At 43.6% G+C, this 21664-nt stretch overlaps 6 protein-coding genes across 6 annotated transcripts; 2 read left to right on the top strand and 4 right to left on the bottom strand.

Moving 5' to 3' along the window:
- On the top strand, positions 1–381 carry O0I10_011554 (uncharacterized protein; the record flags this gene model as incomplete). The annotated part of the gene is made up of 1 exon (XM_058491519.1): positions 1–381. One exon carries the CDS (start codon positions 1–3, stop codon positions 379–381), a length of 381 nt encoding a protein of 126 aa, XP_058337729.1.
- Positions 382–1251: 870 nt separating this feature from the next.
- On the bottom strand, positions 1252–3172 carry O0I10_011553 (uncharacterized protein; the record flags this gene model as incomplete). Its single annotated transcript, XM_058491518.1, has 2 exons — positions 1252–2480; positions 2539–3172. 2 exons carry the CDS (start codon positions 3170–3172, stop codon positions 1252–1254), a joined length of 1863 nt encoding a protein of 620 aa, XP_058337728.1.
- A 1067-nt stretch (positions 3173–4239) lies between these two features.
- O0I10_011552 (uncharacterized protein) lies at positions 4240–6140 on the bottom strand (the record flags this gene model as incomplete). The annotated part of the gene is made up of 2 exons (XM_058491517.1): positions 4240–5489; positions 5549–6140. 2 exons carry the CDS (start codon positions 6138–6140, stop codon positions 4240–4242), a joined length of 1842 nt encoding a protein of 613 aa, XP_058337727.1.
- A 938-nt stretch (positions 6141–7078) lies between these two features.
- On the bottom strand, positions 7079–7586 carry O0I10_011551 (uncharacterized protein; the record flags this gene model as incomplete). The annotated part of the gene is made up of 2 exons (XM_058491516.1): positions 7079–7425; positions 7484–7586. The coding sequence occupies 2 exons, from the start codon at positions 7584–7586 to the stop codon at positions 7079–7081; spliced, it is 450 nt and encodes a 149-aa protein (XP_058337726.1).
- An 836-nt stretch (positions 7587–8422) lies between these two features.
- Positions 8423–8693, bottom strand: O0I10_011550 (uncharacterized protein; the record flags this gene model as incomplete). The annotated part of the gene is made up of 2 exons (XM_058491515.1): positions 8423–8535; positions 8597–8693. 2 exons carry the CDS (start codon positions 8691–8693, stop codon positions 8423–8425), a joined length of 210 nt encoding a protein of 69 aa, XP_058337725.1.
- Positions 8694–11492: 2799 nt separating this feature from the next.
- On the top strand, positions 11493–13519 carry O0I10_011549 (uncharacterized protein; the record flags this gene model as incomplete). Its single annotated transcript, XM_058491514.1, has 2 exons — positions 11493–12210; positions 12264–13519. 2 exons carry the CDS (start codon positions 11493–11495, stop codon positions 13517–13519), a joined length of 1974 nt encoding a protein of 657 aa, XP_058337724.1.
- Between the last annotated feature and the right edge of the window lie 8145 nt (positions 13520–21664).

Below are 21664 nucleotides of genomic sequence, written 5' to 3'. Positions count from 1 at the left end.
ATGTTTTTAAAGCTTTTTGGTTTACGAATGGCGACCCGCCAGCGATGGGGAGAAATGAGCAAAGCGAATCTGTTCAAGAGTGTCGAACGTACCGAGACAGAAGACAGCAGTAACGGCTTCAAAGGCGTATGGCATAAGGCTTCATTGGCACTACGTATCGACGACATTGGGATGCTACCAGCAAGAAGGATTGACGTTAGACATCACAAGGCTAGCAGCAAGTGGATGATGAGGGCTTCCAGGTTGCCAAGATGCATCTATACAACGCGATTGGATGATGGCGTATACGTGATGGATCAAAGGACGGTAATCAACAATTACAGACGTTGGATTTATTATATCGACATGGGTTACTTGGTGATCAACATTGATGGTGGATGATGTTTGGATATACAATGATGGAGCTACGTGGATTGACGCTATACAATGCACAATGGGATCCGCTTTATGGCCATCAACAAATCATCGTGTCCAGTCGAGGCAACAATTGCGAGAAGCTGTTGAGCAATGTGCGTATGATCTTTTCCTTGTGGGCATGTTTCTTTCTTTCAACTGCGACACAAAGGGGACAATGTGTTTACAGCAACTCGATTGGATACCTGACGTATGTGTTTTTTTCTGGTGTCAACACGTCTTGTTATCTATACGGCATCAGCATTCAGCTCGCCCATTTATGATTGGAAACATCAATCAGATATGAACATGAACTACGATTATGCCCTAAGGCAACAATTTTTGGCCTATATGGATATCCAATGGGCTATACATACAAATATTGGTACACGAAGCTATCCATCATTCGCAACTGATATCAACGGGCACATGATGGCATCATCCAAAAGACGCAATCCAACGAGAGACAAGCGCTGTATCGCTCTTGGCGTGGAGATTACATTTGGAGCTCAAGCTAGGCTAGAAGCGTGTACCATATTGAAGATGGCAATGATAGAGGGATTGATACAAGGCGTTCAAGTACTCGTAGTACACAATTAGAGTCATCAACTATGCCAACTATATTCCACACCCCAGATGACCAGTTCAAGATCACCCCATCCATTACACTAGCTCCGGGATTTCATCGTTAAAACCACAAAGAACGCACCATCCCTTTCATATGAATCTCATGCATCATTATCCACGAGTTGGTGACGCTTCATAATAAAGTATGATTCGAGCTATAATGAGAGCATCCACGTCTCAATTTATTCGCGCAAGGACATGTAGGAAAAGCAAAGGGGAAATAGGGTGGGATTATAGAGCTATCATATTGGGGAATTGCTTGCGAAGAATATCGATTATGTGATCATCCAGTCCCTCGAATGGAATTTGGAAATGTTTAAGCTGGGTCAAAGCAAGCAAAGAAAGTGCAGCCAGGGTCGGTAGATAACCTCCATCGATGATAAGAGACGTGAGAGTGTGTGCATGTTGTAAACGAGCAAGTGTAGGTTCTTCAACGCAGCATCCCAGAACGGTGATCTTCAGTTGTTTTACATTCATCACATTGTTGCCTGATATCGAATCCAGAATCATGGCCATTGGTGAATCAAACGAAACAACGCGATGCAAGTCTTCCAATAATGGCAACTTGGTGATGAGCGGTAAAAGTTCACGGGCGCATTTCTTGCTCCATAATCCAATTGACAACGATTGTAACGTCGATGAACTACCCCTTTGAACATGTGGACCGAGGAATCGTTTCAAAGCATCCAAGTCTTGCTGAAATTCACCCATGATCACGTTGACATCAACAAGTTTGGCACATGTCGCCATTAGGTCAACCGGTGCTCGAGATTTCCACATGATAAAAGGATCGCCGAATTTGATCGTTTCAATGCATGGTGCGCGAGGAATGATAGTGCTCATAATAAGGCGAATGTCACCATACCCTGGGGAACCTGACAAACGAATCAAACGTGGGAAGCTTATATCCGGTAGCAGGGGCATCACGCTTTGGTAGTAAAAGCTGTCCTCGCCAAAATGCAGATACTTCAATGTCTTGGATGCACGAACTAGGTTGTCAACTGCATACTCTGGTATGTCCTCATAGTATCCTCCATGAAAGGAAAGCTCCTGGATGCCTGATTCCAAAGTCGTATCCCATTCGTATGGCCATTTGATCACGCCATTAATAGATGTGTTGTACTTGAGACACTTCAGTGACGGGCAACATTTCATGACTCGATTCAGGAAGGCGATATGAAGGACGTCGAAGCTGGAGAGAACAACGAGGCAAGGCAACTTTTTCACAAGGGCAAGCAACCCCTCAACGCCGTGGATTAATCCCACAGCCAATACCCGTAACTGACGGTATTTTGTTGCATTTGCTACACCCAGCACGCAATGGCTCCACGTCAAGCTCACGAGGTTTGGGCACCGTTCCATGACTTCATCCAGGTTGTATTTGTGTCGTACATCGAGACACATGTCATTGTTAGCGAATGGTACGCCGTTGGTACATGTGGCAGCGTTGAACGGTACATCTATGTATACAGCTTCAATGAGCAACGCTTGCATGGAGATGCATAAAAGTAAACTTACCAATGCAGAGATGCGATAGGTTGCACAAATGATTACCAAGTAATTGCGAAAATGATATAACTCGACCACCAATCGTCATAGTGCGAATACGAGATGCAGGTGAGAGTGTCGCCTTATCAAAGTCAAGTAGCTTTGTTGCTGATAGCTGATACGACAAGAATGGTGTGGACTCGAGGATCGTTTGGCGCCAATGCTTTGACACATATAGAAAGGTTGGTGTCGTATCATCCTCCATGTTGGAAACGATTCCCCAAAGATAATCAACAATATGGATCACAATATCGAAAGGAAGTCTGCTGATGAAGTCGACCTTTGTTCTGCTGTCGTATAGTGTTGCCATTGATGCAGCTGCTTTATCCATGCTATCCAAGAGCTCCTTAAACCTCGTAATCAAACGCTCATACAAGGCAGCTGCCCATGATGTTGGAGCGATAGACGTCATTTCTTTTGCAACAGCAAGTGCTTCATCCACCTTCTTCGTACAAAGTAACGGTCCTAGCTCGGCATGCTTGCGTCTCAAGAGCTCCTGATTGGCACTCAGGGGTCGGCGAACTCGTTGATTCTGGTACCAATTCGAGATGAGATCCACCATTGCGAAATACATGTTGTCGTCATCGCTGTCATCGGGTTCCATGTTGAAAGACAAAGTGCGTAAAAAAGAGAGAGGGTGGGTTTTGGTTATGCGAGCGGGGAAATATGTGTCAAGATAGGGATGGAGTTGGGAGCGCTCTTGTGTCACGTGAATCTGCATGATTGAAAAGCTTACCTTTTACTTAATCCACCTGCCAATAAAAGCCGTAATAGCAATACCATGAAAGAAATTGGATCCAGTTTTCACTTTTAGCCTCTCAACCATATTAGTGTTGTCGTTTTTTGTATTTCTACAATAATAAATAGTGTAATCCCAGACACAAATACAGCAGCAACGGCCTCATGTGCTGATTGTGCAAGAAAGGATTAATATAGCAGGGTTGATTGTTTGTGTAATGAGGATGATTGATGCATCTCCGTGTACATCTAATGATACCCTTATGTACTGGACATTCCATGACGATGAGCCGGTACCATTACCGATATTCGTATGCATACCATGGGCCCTGGCACATTTATGACGTTGTCATGCATACGCACTGAAATCATTTCAAGATGTACCCTTAAAGCACCTATAAACTTTCTTATGGGCTTGAAGAGCATGATACATCACCCCTTCATATTTCAAAAAGACATGTTTGCAGCATGCTTGCTTATGCAACGTTACATGGCATGCGTGATATATAGGATGGTATATGCAAATGTATGTGGGGGCAGATTTATCTTTAACAAAAACCTCTCAGAGGGCCTTCCATTACTAACCGCTAGGTTGAACCATACGTAACGGGGTAAAATGACATTAAGAACCGTGTATCTTCTATGTCTTTGCTTCCATGCAGGCCATCCAAGTCCAAAAGTGGGCAACTTTTTCTTTGTGTGCATATTACCTTGAAGGCTCCTTTTTCCGCAACAGCAATATTGGAGTCCACAAGTCGATAAAGGTTGACATGCAATTATCCAAGCATTGTAAAATCATTGCACAACGAATACGCACCACCACTCCCTTCCAATTTTTGCGAGGCTTCATGATTAAGTATTATTTAAGCTATATTGAGGGTATCCACATCTCGATTAATTCATGCAATGGTAGGTTGAGGAAAGAAATGGGAATCATCTCCATATGTGGTGGGACTCTAACTCTTTCATATTAGGAAACTCCTTGCGAAGGACATAAATGATCAAATCATCCAAGCCCTCAAATGGTATTTGCAAATGGGTGAGCTGGGTCACCTCAAGAAGTGAAAGTGCTGCCATGGTCCATAGGTGGTCGGCATCGATGACTAATGATTTGAGAGTGCGTGCTTGATGTAAACGAGCAAATACAGGTTCTTCAACGTGTCGCCCCACAATGCTGATCTTCAATTGCTTGATCTTCATTGTATTACTGGTACTGATGGCGTCCAGAATCATTGGCATTGGTGAATGAAGCGAGATGGCGAGATGCAAATCTTCGAGCGACGTCAATTGTGTGAGAAGCGGTAAGAGCTCATAGGCACATTCTTCGCTCCATAGCGCTATTGCCAGCGATGTTAACGTAGAAGAAGTACCCTTTTCAATGTGCGTGTTGACGAATCTTCGCAAAGCATCCAGGTCCTGATTCTCATCATCCATGATGACGTTTGACTCCACAAGCCGTGTGCAAGATGCAATAAGATCAACTGGTTCTGGACGATACCACTTTAGTGAAGATTGAATCGATTTGATGGTCTCAATACGTGGTGCACGACGTACAATGCTGAGCAAAAGATCAAGTTCATCATCATCGTACTCTGGATCAGCAGTCAAACGAATCAATTGCGGGAACATTGTGTCTTGCGGCAGGGGCATCGCTTCATGATAACTGCCAAAGAGATTCTCGCCAACATGCAGGTATCGCAATGTCTTGGATGCGTGCACTAGGTTGTCAACCACATACTGCGTATGATCATTCTCGTCTTCTTCATGGAAAGAAAGTTCTTGGATGCCCTGTTCCAATCTCGTATCCCATTCGTATGGCCATTCGAGCACGTCATCATAGGGTGCGTTGTACTTGAGGCACTTCAGTGATGGGCAATAGCCGCTGACTCGATTCAGGTAGTCGACGTCAAGGATACCCTCAATGGAGAGAACAACGAGACAAGGCAACTTTACAAGCAGTTCATCGATTTCATCTTCGTCATCTCGTAGTTGTAATACGCGTAGCTGGTGATATTGCTTTGTTGTCCCTCCATTCAACACGCATCCACACCACTTCAAGCTCACAAGATTTGGACACCGTTCCATGACTTCATCCAGGTTGTAATTGTGCCGTACAGCAGTACATACATCGCGCCCACGTGATGGATCGAGACGTATGCATGATGTCCAATCGGTAGGTATATCTAATGCAGTAATTATGTATGAACAAACCTTGCGTTGAAAAGCATAAAAGTAAACTTACGAATGCAAAGATGTTTGAGGTTGACGAGATGTATCCCAAGTAATCGCGAAAATGATATAACGCTGCCATACATTGTCATTGTTCGAATACGAGAAGCATAAGATAGGGTCGCGTTCTTATGGCCAAGTAGCTTTGTTGCTGGTAGCTCATACGACAAGAATGGTGTGGACTCGAGGATCGTTTGGCGCCAATGCTTTGACACATATAGAAAGGTTGGTGTCGTATCATCCTCCATGTTGGAAACGATTCCCCAAAGATAATCAACAATATGGATCACAATATCGAAAGGAAGTCTGCCGATGAAGTCGATCTTCGTTATGCTGTCGTACAGTGTTGCCATTGATGCTGTAGCTTCATCCATTCTATCCAAGAGCTCCTTGAACTTGGTAATCAAAGGTTCATACAACGCAGCTGTTGATGATGCTGGAGCCATAGACGTCATTTCATTTGCAATAGCAAGTGCTACATCCACCTTCTTCATACAAAGTAGAGGCCCTAGCTCAGCACCCATGCGTCTCAAAAGCTCCTCATTGACATTCAGCGATTCGCCAACTTCATGATCTTGGCCCCGATTCCTCATGGGGTACGCCATTGCTGAATAAAAGGTGTCGTCTTCGCTGTTGTAGAGGTCGTTGTTGAAAGAGAAAGTGCGTAGAAAAGAGAGAGAGCTGACGATGGTTATGTGAGCGGGAAAATGTGTCTCAAGGTTGAGGATTGAGGAGCAACCGTTTTTGTGTCACGTGAATCGGCATGATTGAAAATCTTGATCCTTTGTGAACGATACCTTGCCTTTTGCTAATGCATCGGCTGATGAAATAGCTCGTTACGGATAACGTATCCAGTTATTGCTTTTCCTACATGAATAAATAGTATCCGCCAAGGCACCAATATGGCAAGAACGGCTTCTACAAGTACTGATTTTGTAAGCAAGGGGTATGTATCAGGGTCCATCGTTTGTGCAATGAGGATAGTAGATGGCGTCTTTGCACACCCTTATATGATCTCGTAGAATGCTCGTGCCGAAATGACGAGAAAATCTCATATTGAATACGCCTAGGCATGCTATGGGTGGGCAACTTTAATGCGGATTTGATGCTGCCATGCATATGCAAGGGAATCATGTCAGCATACTACAGTGATCCCGTTATGTTTGAAAGACACATTTTCAGCATGTCTGCTTATGCAACATTACATGGTAAGTATGATGGTGTATTCAAATGTATATGGGTGAAGCTTTATTTACATAAACAAACATCTCAGATGGCCTTCCTTTACTACATGCAAGGTTGAATTATAGATTAAGCGGTTCCTTCTCATGTTAAAAATAGTGTGGCATTCTATCTCGTTTGCAGGCTGGTTGTGTAGGACGAAAATCGGGCGACACTTACTTTGTGTGCATAGTAACCTGAAGGATCCTTTTCCAAATGAGCAATGTCGGACGGCAGAAATCGTTAAGGTTGAGATGCAATGATTCCCAAATGCCTCGCCACGTAATTCAAGGCTGGTAAGCTTGGATAAATACGGAAGAGATCAAAGCCATGGAGAGCCGCGTGAAAGAATCACCTTGATTTCTTGAAGCTTCGATCGAACGCCAAGGTCCACACGGTGTTGAATAAACTCTTCCTCTTCATCACATTCTTCACGATCCGCTTTCATAACAATCCTTTTGACATGCAAGTGTGGGGGCTTCATAAGCTCTTGAAAGACACGTTGTTGACCAGAGCCAGGTACAGTTCCCAATGATTCCATATGAGACGCATGTTCCATCATGCACATGGCAAATGTGATAAAGCTGTCATTGATGTTGGCAGGGTACTGAATCTCATGCAAGTTGTTGAAGGTGACTTGTTTGGTGGCGTCTTGTTCCAGTAGCGTCCCTGCAGTAGTATTGAATCATTTCCCATATATCATTTCAAAGAACCACCATCGTATTGCTGTGCTTCATCATATAGCCAACCATGCCATCCTCATTGTAATTGCTAGATTCTTCAGGAGTCGTCATGGACAATAAACGTAGCCCAGTAGTATCTTCATGCATGTCTTGAATATGAGCTTGATCAAACGGGTGATGGGCTGAGTTGCTGCAATAGTGGGCAATGCTGATCCACCACAGACTAGCTATCCGATCGTGATACAGGAGCCAGCTTCAATACACGTAATTGACGACAGGGTGGAATGATGTCTTGGTTCATCACAATGATCTCATGGGGCCTAGGCACGTCCAATGTAGTAACCTTGGGATAGGTCTTGATAACAGATGCCATGCCAATATCACCGCGCACCATACGTATTGATACAAGGTTGGGGCATGCATCCAAAACATCACATAGGTGGTAACATTTCCATTGGCGCAAAATGGAGCCCATAGTTGATGTGCAGATTCGTCAATGTACTGCCCAATGCGCGTAAAGCTGAAAGTAAAGCTGAAAGTAAAAGCTCGCGTCCACGTGGAATAGATTCTAAAAAAGTACCATTAGACATCTGAAGTCTCCCTTATCCCTCCATCCATCATGATGATAACCTACCATAGATTGCCAATTGATTCAATAATTAGAATCTTCGACGACTGGTGATTGAATAGCATTTCATTTCCTGGTTGTGCAACTATCAATGTCCTCATGAAAGGCACCAAATGGGATACGCGTTGATAGCCATCCTTTGATAAACCTTCATCTCCATCCATCATTATCACCCTTTGTCGCCATGCACGACACACATCAAAATAGTCGCATCGTCTCCCAAGTTTGGCTATCGATTGGCCACCAATCTCCTTGGAACAATGTTTTGCGTCACAACATTCAATGGTAACTTGCTGATGAAATCGATACGCTTGCTCCTCTTGTTGATTGCTGCTGCACGTGCTCTCACAAGTTGTTAACGTCCACAAAGAGAATGAATATGGCTCACCCAGAGATAACCCCTTGCCGAAGAAGGTGCTAGTTGTGTCATAGCGATCGCTTCCTGCATGGCTAGATCGAGTCGTTCAGCTTTCACGAGTGCCGATGTTCTTGCATTCACAGTCGACATGAGCTTTATAGTCTTACGCACGTGTTGTCAGCTCTTCGATCTTGCCGTCTGTCGATGGGTTGCCATTGGCAACGGTAGATTGGGCAGCACACAGAATGTCAACGCATGTCTCGGTCATGGTGGTCGTGGAGGTAAACAGCAACCCATAAAATTCAATGCGAACACCCAGCTTACATGCAGCTGCCTTGTATCACATAGGCTTCGGCTGCCCAACCGGTCAATCATCATATAGATCCTTGCTTCATTCTTTTCAACCTGCTAGTCATCATAGCCTAAGATTCAAACTTCACTTATAAAGCCGATGTTTTTGGATAAAAAAAGCTTATACATTCAAGTTGATTTGAGTAAAATACGAGGTTTTACTATAACAATTGCTGTACTGATTGGCCAAGTGGTGTTGTGTAACCATGCCCTTCATCATCATCGTCCATCATCTACTCAATAAAGCATACGGCATGGAGGAGCCAATTAACGTGACTCTATACAGTTTAATGTGTACAAAGGAATCCACACGCACATGCCATAGAATCCAAAACGCCACAAGATAGGATGCCTTCAATCTCTTTTTTACTGATGTTGACAAAAAAGTTCAGAGGTAATGGAATCAAACAGCCAATGGCCTCATGTAACATGAAAGATGCTGTATAATTGTGAAAATGGTATCCATCTGCCTTCAGGGTAGATCCCAACTAAAACCGAACAACCATCATCATCGTGATCATCACCATCATCATCCATCAGGCTTCATCCGATTCCATTCTAATGTGAGCTCCATGTTTAATCCAATGTGTATGGCTTAGTATTCTACCAAAGGACTTTATTAATAGGATGGTCTTTCTACTTGCAAAGTGCTGAGAGAAGGAAATGAGATGATAAGGTCACGTGAAAGCATTTGAGGCGTGGAAATTCTGACACAGCCCGCTCGCGTCGCTTGCACATCTTTTTCTTGTCCCAAACTCAACTACAACACCTCCCCTTGCCCCTGTGCCTTGGGTATCGTGCAAGCGCACGTAAGGTAAATACAACAAGTATACACAAGCACCCAGTGTACCAATCTCGTCTCTCCATCTAGTGCTGCCATTGTAAACAAAAAGTTTTCCGGAATGAGCCACCCGCTTGACGACATGCTGTTATCAAGATGCCGACTTACCTGAAGCACTCTTATGAAGGAGAAAAGGCAGCTTGGTGCTATCCTGTTCTTATAATTGGTGAGTGGAGTAGCGAGGACGGTGATGATGGTGATGAACGTGCCTAACAAGGGCATCCTTTTTAGTGCGCAAGTACATGCCTGATTTCAAGTGAGCAAGTCCATATCTATTTCAAGTGAGTAAGCGTATGGCTATTTCAAGAGGGCAAGTTCATGCCCATTGCAGAGAGCAAGTCCATATCTATTTCAAGCGACCAGGTCTATGTCTATTCAAAGTGAGCAAGGCCTTGTCTTTTCCAAGCGAGGAAGTCCATGTCTACTTCAAGAGGGCAAACCCATGCCTATTTCAAGAGATGAAGTCCATACCTATTTCAAGAGGGCAAGTCCATACCTATTTCAAGCGAGCACATCCATGCCTGTTTCAAGCGAGGAAGTCCAAGGATATCCAAAGTGATCTCGAGCGTGCCTATTCCAAGAGGGCAAGTCCATATCTATTTCAAGCGAGGAGGTCTGTGTCTAGCTAAAGCGATCAAGTGCATGCATATTACAAGAGGACAAGTCCATATCTATTTCAAGGAGCATCAACAAGGACATCGGATATGCGTGTGTTTCCTTATCCCCATTCACGATTTCCAAAGATGGTCAATCAGTCAATCACAGCTATTTGGCCTTCGTCATTGTGTTCGCCTCTCACATTTGGGAGGCCTTGAGGATTTCATATTATGGATCGGTTGGTTATTTCGAGAACAGTTATTATTTTGGGATTATGGTTCACCAATAAAGATCCCTTTTTGCGGCTCATCATTAGTGTGCACTGTGCACAAATGTCATGCTAACGCGGATGGTCATCATACAGACAGAGAGTTGGATTTGGGTAAGGATATCATGGTTGGGATAAAAGTGTACGTGTCCCTTGATGTGTGGTATGATCAGCATAGCACGGTTTGTGAGGTGGGGAGCGTGTCAGGATCAAATCTATAAGCGGGCCTATCATGGCCTTGTTCTAAAGAACGTCCAAAAGTAGCTCCCATCACCATCCCCAACTAGTACACGTTGTTTCATAGTCCTTGTAATAAAAGAGTCAACCCACTGGAATGCATTTTGACATGTTGAATAAGAAAACTTAAGCATTGCATAGCTTAAGAGCACAATGGAGTTGTAATCCTTAGCACCCGTACACCTTCAAGCTGATGAATTAATTGACGCGTCATCTTTTGTCTCCCACCAACGACTTATAGTGCCTTTTACATTTAAGAATGATTAGTACATACCATCGGCTTGTGGGCGGTCAATAAAGTAGGTATTGAAGCGTTTTGGGATGCATATTGTGTAACGACAGCTGATGATCCATCTCCAAAAAGTAAAAAGGCATAACCATGGTGGAGGCCACATAGCCCAATCCAGGATACAAAGAATGAGTATTTTAGCTGAATGATTACGTTGTATGCATATGGATGTTCATCCATTCAATGACTCCTGATCGATTGCTTTCATTATGATAAAGGATGGGTGACACAAGGATTCGTGCAGGATCTTGTTAGTAGAGTAAAACGGCTGATGTGGGCGATGCATGGCGGCTCACCCATTGTCTTTCCCCCTCGTATTTATAACACCACCCCATATAAATCCATTTACATCAAGCCATTCGTTGCATATGATAAAAGATATTCATATTCAATCATGCAGGGATGGGTGATGATGATCCAACCAGGTCCGATTGCTATAGAAATTGAGGTGGGTGTTCCTTCTTGGTTACCAACACAGCACATAATGTTTCTTTTATCTTTTTGGCCGGACCTCTTCCAACAACCCACGCTTCCAGCTTCCACTGCCAACTATGCACAGCTTGTTCACGATTCAACCACTCAACTACAACAATCCCTTGAATGCATCTTGTCAGCTTTGAATCTACGTTCCATGGCATTGTCAAAATGCGCCAACTTTGATGCTGCTCTTCGCGATGCAAACGCCATGCAACAGCTATCGCCTTCTTCAGCACTTGGATACTTACGTGCAGCCGAAGTTTACAGTGCACAAGGGATACAACGCCGTGTTGTGGATATATGCAACCATGGACTCCGTATGGCCAACACTAAGGATACGCACTATGCAACACTACAACTAGCCAAAGAGGACGCTATGCATCAAAGCAGTAAACGTGTCGACTTTATCAGCCAACTTCCTATCGATATTGTTTTTACAGTACTCATGCCGATGTTTATTGACCGTTATCCTTTGGATGATGAATCTGTACAATTGCGATATTTGCGGGTGTCCAATGTCTGGCATGATCGTATTATCCAGTATCTCGATGGACTACGCTTTAATTCTGTTTTCGAGTACGACCATGCAGCATGGTGTTCATTAGTCAAAAAGTTTTCCCAGGATACGCGGTCATTGAATGTTCGCTATTATTCACAAGGAACATGGCTAAGTGATTTACTACGTGACAATACTTTTTGCTCCTTACGGGAGTTACGTATCCATGGTAAGTTGCTATCCATCTTTTATTATTCTATTCATTCACCATCATTTTCAAAGGCTTCGCGAACCAGCAAATCACCACGTTCGTCTCATCATTAAAGTCGATCGGCAGCACGTTAACGGATCTCCTGATCAGGGTGGAAGATGGCTACGTATTACCCATAGCAGACGTTTTGATGGCTTGCCCCAACCTTGTTTCTTTGGCAATGACACGACCCTCCAATGTCGTCCTCAGCGCCCTGCCTATGACAACATGGTCCAAAATGACAACATTATCGATCACGAATGCAACAGAGGAGATTACCAGTGATCATGTGGTTGAGATTTGGAAACGCTTTCCCTCACTCAAGAAACTTGCACTACATCCATGTTCAGATATCCAATCAGCATTCGTTGTGTCAGACTATTGCCCGTCAATGAGGAAGATCGCACTTGACATGAAGAGTGGATGTACGGCACTTACCTTCTTGGATCAAGAACATGGATCTGAAGAGCACGGGATTACCGATCTTACTTTCGATGGCTACTCACCATTCAGTTTCAGCTACGAGGAGATCTGCAGTCTACTAAAACAGCATCAGAGCACACTACATTTCCTCCAATGGGGTATCGATCTTCATATGGAAAACCACGACATCTACAGCATCCAGTATCCTCAGCTAAAGAAACTTGTTATCCGTTGCTCTGGATGGTGGTTACCAAGGAACGCACCACTGCTAGAAGAATTGGATATAACAACGCGCGCCGTCAATGTCACTGATGAAGAGCTTAGTACGATCCCGCCCAACCTGCAAAAGCTATCTCTACGATTTGATACATCACCGCTACCTGACAAGACCCCCATCATACAATATCTCAATCGCACGGCTGAGCACTCCCATTTTTATCATCTTGTTGTACATTTCCAAATCAAAGACACGTTTGGGGAAATACATGATGCCATTTCTCGTTTGAACCAGCTTGAGCGTTTGACGATCATTTATACATACGATTGGAATTATATGGAAATGGAACGGTTTTTTGGCAAGCTTGTGAAAGGATGTCCTCGTTTGACCCGCCTTGAGCTGAGCGGTACGCCAACGACGTATTCTATCAATGCCTTAAAACAGCTGGAGCACCTTAAGGAACTTAGCTTTTCGATTCATTGGCACGATGGCGATCCACGCTTTTGGGATGCTGTTCAAGCCTTATCACAAGTGAAATGTGTGCGGATCTACCCATCGATTTCAGTCCAGATGAGAAGAATCACGCATCTAAGAGCACAAAGGCCTGACATGAAGGTCATCGTCGACGACGCATTTAGACATTTCTGATATCCAAGGATATGATTGAATGGCGGCCACTGTTCACAAGTATTACCTTCCATAGGTTAGGCTATTAGATACATCGACATGTACACCATACAACTAATAAAAGAGATAACATATGTACATCGTAGTTGGTGACGTTTGATTCTCCCTGATACCATAATTGCAAGAAAACATGATCATGTAGATGATCCCAATTCGCTGCATTGAATGAAATCGCGTGCAGATGACTAAAAAGCATAATGTATAGCGCTATGTGTAGGCTTAAGATCGCCTCCAATCTCTATGCTTTCTAATACAAAGATTCAGAGAAACCACATTTGTGTACGCTAATTTAAAACTTCACGTTGGATCTATTTGCGGAGTAATGAGAAAGTAGGCGATGAAGATTGGATCAGGAATAGGCCATATGCAGAGTGTAGTGTCAGCATCGCATTTAATTGCTACGGTACCTTATACCAATATGGAGCAGAAGAATGGTTTTATATTCGTAAATCAAATTTCAGATAAGGTTGCAATGCGGCCTAACGAAAGAGATCAGAATCACTAAAGCCCAAGATCGTTAAAGAGTGATATTATAGTCCAATTCCAACCAACCTTGATGCTGTTTGATACCAACGTGTAGAGAAACCATGGTTTCATAACCGAATACGGGATATCAGACGAGGTTCACTTGTAGAATGTTGTGATCCAAACAATCCGGCTCCAACGCATAACGAGCAAGATCTCCTAATTCCAATGGATCACGATGCCATTGGCACCACTAGATGCAGAACCTATGGTTTTATAACCGTATACAAAATTTCAGGCAAGGTTGACTTGTAGAATAAAGAGAAAATAAGGGGTCAGTGGTGTGATGATACGTCTATGCTGTGTTTGAATATGATGTGGCTTTGTGTTTTGGGTATAAAAAAAAGTGCAGGGGGGTGAAAAACTTTTTGTTTTTCTTTCCGCAGCTCTTGCTCCCACGGTCTTCAAAGGTAAGTCTTCTTTTCTTTTTTCTTATGTGTGGTGGTATGGGTGAGTGGATGGCGGTGGTGGTGGTGGTGGTGTGTGTGTGTGTGTGTGTGTGTGTGTGTGTGTGTGTGTCACAGGTAGGTGAATGGATGGGCAAGAAGAGGGGATAAAGAGGAATGTGTATGGGTGAGAAGGGTGGGTAGGGGGGGTAGTCTGACCACGACTATAATTTGGACGTCCTGATAACGATGTGAGAGGTGTCCGTCTGCAATGACGTAAACTTGCGTCCTGATAATGACGTTACCACTATCCGTCTGAACACGACGTTAACTTGCACGTCCTGATAACGATGTCTAAGAGGTGTCAGCCCTTGAAAATGGCAATAAACTTTTCCGCCCTTGCTCATGGCGCAAAACTGACCACGTCCGAAACGACGTTAAACTGGGTGCGGATTGCCAATCACCTCCCCGTGGTCGCACCTGGAAACCATCTTCATTGATGGGCTAAGAATTGGCACAGCTAGTTGTTTACTTTTATTAAATAAAGCTTTTCTTATATACAAAAGCATCTATTATGGTCATCTTATTATATAAATAATACAATGTCTATAGCCACATAGTCTTCTCTTTTATATGTTGTGGCTTTTATATATGAAATAAACAATCATTGACCCACACATAGTGATAGTAATACCTTGGGTTGCCATGGAAGCAGCTAAGAATGGGATGTTTTGGGTGGGCCTGTGTGTAGAAAGGTGCATGTGGAGATGGGTCATTTTCATTTGTGTGCATCAAAAGGGTATGCGTACACCATGTACTCAGCTTCTCTTTGCTTGGTTCTATCCAGACTCGACAACAACAACTGATCGTAATTCGACATTGGAAAGGAGCTCATTAGCAAACGTTGTGTGGTGGAGGGTGTTCATAAAGGTGCGTATCGTCGTAATAGAGTGCAAAAGTAGACTTGCCTTTGTTGGCTTTGTATACTGATACGGTTGTGTTTTCACAGCTTTTTTGGGTTCAGCAATGTCGACAATTTCAAGATTGAGGAGGAATGTGGAACGAGATTCTGCTCAAGAACGGCAACGAGTGCTCTGTTGAAGTGGGAAGTTAAAGCGAAGGTGCAAGGTTTGTAGCAAGGCAGTGGTTGGCATGGACACCGGTCATTGACGAGCCTATTGGAACTAGCACCAGCAACTTTTATTCGGGCGTACCAATCACGTGAGGTCATAGTCGTGCAAGAAGATGAAAGGATACATGGACATAAAGAAATGCAATGCGTACGTACAATGCTATAGGAAGCAGCAAGGTATGCAATTGGACCATAATCAATGGAGCAAACAAGTAAGACAAGCAATTAACGGTACGATATGGGTATATGTAGTTGGATGGCCTGTCAAGATGCAGCAAGCATGGTATGTGGATTATTGCTATGCAACGTGGCGTTGCGATTTACTTGAACCTTTCCATATAGGAGAAAAGATACAGCTGTGAGCGATTACATTGATTGTATTGAGATTGGATCGGGGCATATGGTAGGTACATGTTCCACAATCGCTCTTTGAGAGGAAATGCTCGCGTATGGTTGCTAATGCAGCTCGCTTTTGTGTTATGTCTCAGGCTTTGTATCAGTGATCCAATATTGATGACTCTCTAAGCGTTCATCACTCGTAACCTGGCAATCGGTTCGCTGTCATGGTTCGTCTCTTGGTTACGGCATGGGCGATACAGCTTCTTCTTTGAACACCTCGAGAGGTCGAATAGCCTTCACAGCAACACCTCCACACATAGCCAAGTTGATACCCACAAGATGATTATGATTTGCAGCTGGATGAATGAATGGATAAACACGATCGTCAACAATCGCTATCCCTTCAACACATGACCCTGGATCTATGGTTCCTTTTGGTATGGGATGAAGTATGGGTGTTGGTCGACCGGAGAGAATACAATGAGGGTGGCGCGTGTAATAGCGACTGTGGATGGATGGAAGCCATTTTGCGACATTACAGAAATCTTCGGAAACAAACCAAGAGGATGCATTTTGTGACATGGTAGCAAAGAAGTATCCACGTCATCCCCATTCAAGTGGCTACATAGAAAAGGCAGCACCAATGGCATCTACAAATGGAACACTATCATCGTCGTGGCAATAGTTTTCGGTTCATCCACAATACAAGATGCACAAACAGCAGCTAGCGTTGAGCTATATCATTGTATGCATGGGACTGGATGGTGGCAAGAAAAATCGGCACAAGGCCAACCTATTCACCATGATCCACCAAAAGCAGAATGACAATGAGATTTTGGTGGTCACTTGGGATCATTGCAGCAGAGCATGGATATCGATGGGATTACAACAAACATGGATAAGAAGGATACCGGCTGCCACAATACAATGCTCCAGTCACCATCACCACCAGCATGATGCAGGATACATGCTTACTATTCCATGAAACTATGCACGTTACATCCATTCATTCCTTCAACAATCCAAAGATGCTAGAATTGGAAAGTGGAATAGATAGGAGGATATCCATTTAGCTAAAGCCTTTCGAGCTAGCTAGCCTGCCGGTATTAATCTTTGAATATATATACTTTCAACTTCATGTTCAGCTCTTGTGCGATACGTTTGACAATCACCAAAGATCACTTGTTATTCAAGCCGATCCTTCACGCATGGTAAAAGCATAAAGTTGGCCGTTCCTTAAAATCTCACAATGAAGAATGTGGTCTTTAATAGAACCAACATGCTCGGCATGGCCAAAAGTATCTTGTGTGCACGCTTCACGTTCATCATGGGCAATCGCAAATTTCGCGTTTGTCGATGTCACCCAAAAAGAAGTTTCAAGAGCCTGACCTGATTTCATTTTGGCTGGTGGTGACATGGCCAAATTTGAGATTGACGAGGTCAATGCTGAAACGTGAACACAAGGTTGCTTGAGCTAGGCTGAGCACGTTGCTTCCAAAAAGAGCCCATGCTTCATTGAGAGTTTTTGCGCTATGGCTGCCTTTATGCTGTAAACATGATACTATATGAGAAAGGCATCTTTTTGAATTGTCAATCATATAACCACTTATAGTGCAATAGCTGGTGAACGTCGTGTTTGGGTACGAAAGCAAAGAAAAACAGGATTAAAAGGCCAATGTATCATATGTGCTCAATAGCTGATGGTCATTCATACATTGCTCGCTATCAGCCAATTCCACCCAATCCAGCCCATTGTGGATTTGATAACATATGAAAAATGCGTCTGCTGCAAAGATTCATTTCCTATATTCAGGTATCTTGATCCGAGCCGATTTGAGGAGAATACGGCCAAGTAACGGGTACATCGGTTCCAACATGCAACGTATACGGGTGTATGGAGTAGACAAAACCTGGTCTAAGCGTATGTCATCCAAACCAGCTCGGATCAAGATAATTGAATGATGGAAATGTTGGGCTGGAGCAGGAGCATTCACCAATGCTGCCGAATCCTCAATGGGCTCAATTGGGTGGGATTGGTTAATAGCGTCCAATCTATGAATGACCGTGATACAGTGGAGCCATATCATCCATCCCTGTTTTAATCCTTTTTTCTTCGCTTTCGTATACAAACACCGCCTTTAGCACCTATCTCACTATAAATGTACATATCAGTCACAATGGAAAAAGACCCATCTTTATAATAGCAAAACATACACGCACCTGTAACTCAAAACCTTTCAATGAAGCATGGGCTCTTTTTGATACCAGCATGCTCAGCATGGTCGGAACTACCTTGTGTGAAAGTATCAAGCTCGAACTCGTCAATAGCAATTTTTGCATTTGTCCATGTCAGCCAAAAAGTTTCAAGAGGTCGACCTGTTTTCATTTTGGTAGTGACATGGCCAAATTTGAGATTGACGAGTTCGATCCTAAAACTGGCACACAAGGTTGCTTGAGCTGGGCTGAGCACGTTGGCTCCAAAAAGAGCCCATGCTTCATTGACAGCTTTCGAGTGATGGATGGCTCCCTTCATGCTGTAAACATGATGCTATATGACAAAGTCGTCTTTTTCCATTGTCACCCATATAACCACTTATAGTGCAATAGCTGCACGAGGCTGTGTTTGGGTAAGAAAGCAAAGAAAACAGCATTAAAAGAGCAATGGATCATATGTATACGCCATGTCACAGTCATTCATACAGTGCTAGCCATTAGCCAATTCCACCCAATCAAGACCATCATGGATTCGATAACGTATGCAAAATGCACCTGCTCCAAAGAGCCATGTCCATCATTCAGGTGTCTTGATCCGAGCCAATTTGAGGAAATCACAGCCACGTAATGGGTACATGGGTTCCAACATTCAACGTATATGGATGTATGGATTAGAGAAATTTTGGTCTAAGCGTAACTCATCCAAATCGGCTCGGATTAATGTAATTAAACCATGGAACAGAACCTTGGAGCAGGCGCATTCACCACACGTTGTTAAATCCACAATGGGCTGGATTGGGTGGAATTGGCTAATAGCTTGCAATGCATGAATGACTATGATACAGTGCACCTATATGATCCATTGCTGTTTTAATCCTTTTTTATCCGCTTTCGTATACAAACAACGCCTTTAGCACCTATCTCACTATAAAGGTACATATCAGTCACAATGGAAAAAGACCCACGTTTGTAATAGCAAAATATACATGCACCTGTAACTCAAAACCTTTCAATGAAGCATGGGCTCGTTTTGGAACCAACATGCTCAGCATGGTCAAAAGCGCCTTGTGGGAAAGTTTCCGGATCGAACTCGTCAATAGCAATTTTTGCATTTGTGGATGCCAGCCAAAACGTTTCAAGAGGTCGACCTCTTTTCATTTTGGGCAGGTGGTCACATGGCCAAATTTGAGGTTGACGAGTTCGATCCTGAAACCGGCACACAAGGTTGCTTGAGCTGGGCTGAGCACGGTGGTTGCAAAAAGAGCCCATGCTTCATTGACAGCTTTAGAGTTATGGATGGCTGTATCTACGCTGTAAACATGATGTTATTATAAAGTCATCTTTTTCCATTGTCACTCATAAACCACTTATAGTGCAATAGCTGCACGAGGCCGTGTTTGGGTAAGAAAGCAAAGAAAACAGCATTAAAAGAGCAATGGATGATGTGTATACGCCATGTCACAGTCATTCATACATTGCAAGCTATTAGCCAATTCCACTCAATGAAAACCATCATGGGTATGACCCCATATGAAACATGCACCTGCTCCAAAGATTCACTTTGATGGTTTCATTACATTGATCCGAGCCGATTTGAGGGGATTACGGCCAAGAAGCGGGTACATCGGTTCCAACATGCAACGTATACAGATGTATGCAGTAGCAAAAACCTGGTCTAAGCGTAACTCATCCAAATTGGCTCGGATCAATGTAATTAAACCATGGAACGGAACCTTGGAGCAGGCATATTCACCACACGTTATCAAATCCACAATGGGCTCAATTGGGTGGAATTGGTTAATAGCGTCCAATCTATGAATGGCCGTCAGACAGTGTACCCATATGATCCATTGCTGTTTAAATCCATTTTTCTACGCTTTCGTATACAAACACTGTCCTTGGCACGTATCTCACTATAGGTGTAGGTATGAATGACAATGGCCAATGCCCACTTTATAGCAGCTGTCCAAAACATAAAAGCGTCTGTAACGCGAAAGCTTTCAATGAAGCATTGGGTTTTTCATAGAATCAATTTGCTCGGCATGGTTCAAAAGTACCTTGGGTGCAAGTTTCAGGATCGAGATCGCCAATACCGGTTTGCGCCATTGTCGATATCAGCCAAAACGTTTCCGGAGGTCGACCTCATTTCATTTGGGCTTGTGATGACAAACACGATTTTTTAATATTGACGATCTCGAGCTTCATACTTTCGCACAAGATACCTTTGACCACGGCAAGCAACATTGTTCTAGTAAAGACCCCTATGCTTCATTGCGACATTTTGAGTCGTGGCTGTCTTTATGCTCTAGACATGATTGCCATATGAAGAGTTATCTTTGTTCTTTCCCAATCGTCTCATTCATACTGTAATACAGCGGCGATTGAAGTAACATTATCAAGAACCCCAGCTTGATGCAAGATTGGATACCCACAACACAAGTACTACCGCGTATGCCTTTTATTTATACAGATTTCCTCATGTACGATATCCATTCTACTATATCTGGTATAACGTGTTCCATGATGGGCATAGCGATCTTGCTTTTATACGTTGCACCTTATATAGATGAGTGTCCCACCATTCATTCTGGCACCTCTTGAAGGGCAAAAAGAGTAAATCATGTTGTCATGGAGACATTGGTTGCGATAGCGGTGTGTATGTTGGTTGCATGCATGCATGTATTATTGGCTATGTCTAATTTCCATGTGTTTGTGTCAAAAAGGTGCTTTGTCTACTCAGCTTCCCCATTACTGCTTCTTACCCAGACCTCACAACAGCGCGATCGTGGTTCGACATGGGAGCCCCTCATTAGCCAACTCCATATGCGCAAGGGTGTCAATGAAGGTGAGCAACGTGTTAATAGAGTGCAAATGTATGGTTGCCCTTGTTCGCTGTGTATACTGATATGCGTGTCTCCTCACAACCTTTTTGGGTCAGGAATGTCGACAATTTCAAGATTGAGGAGGAATGTGGAAAGAGATTCTGTTCAAGAAGGGCAAAAGGTGCACTGTTGATGGGGTAGGCAAGATGACTGGAAACGTGTGCAGCAAAGGGATTCATTGATGTGCTCTATAGGCGTGTTTCTTGTACTCACTAGCAGCAACCTTTATCCGCGACTTGATCACGTGCCAGCAAGGCAACAACAGAGCATGGGAGGATGTTTCGGCTTATGGTATGTACAAAGAGCAGTGGTGCTGAAGGAAGGCAAGGGAGTGGATCATAAGAGGATGATTAATGGATTAAAGCAAGGTCCTCAAGAATTGCCATTATCATTGAATTTGTTCATTCCTGGCGATGTGGATACATTGGATGGGATGGGACCAAGCATTGGCATGTGCACTGTAGCAATGCAAGGCGTAATGCTGATACGTTTGCTCCTCTTGGAATGTGCCTCAAGGCCATGCAGCATGCAAGTACATACATCGTATTTTGGAGAAGCAAACTGCATAGAAGGAAGGACGTCAATGAGAATGGGAGTGAGTAAGAATGGGAAAGCGTATGGAGGGCAT

The sequence above is a fragment of the Lichtheimia ornata genome (genome assembly GCF_029851405.1).
Source record: "Lichtheimia ornata isolate CBS 291.66 chromosome Unknown scaffold00093, whole genome shotgun sequence".
In the NCBI taxonomy this organism is placed as follows: Eukaryota; Fungi; Mucoromycota; class Mucoromycetes; order Mucorales; family Lichtheimiaceae; genus Lichtheimia; species Lichtheimia ornata.
Note: the sequence above shows the minus strand (reverse complement) of the source record. Positions and strands in the feature narration are given on the sequence as shown.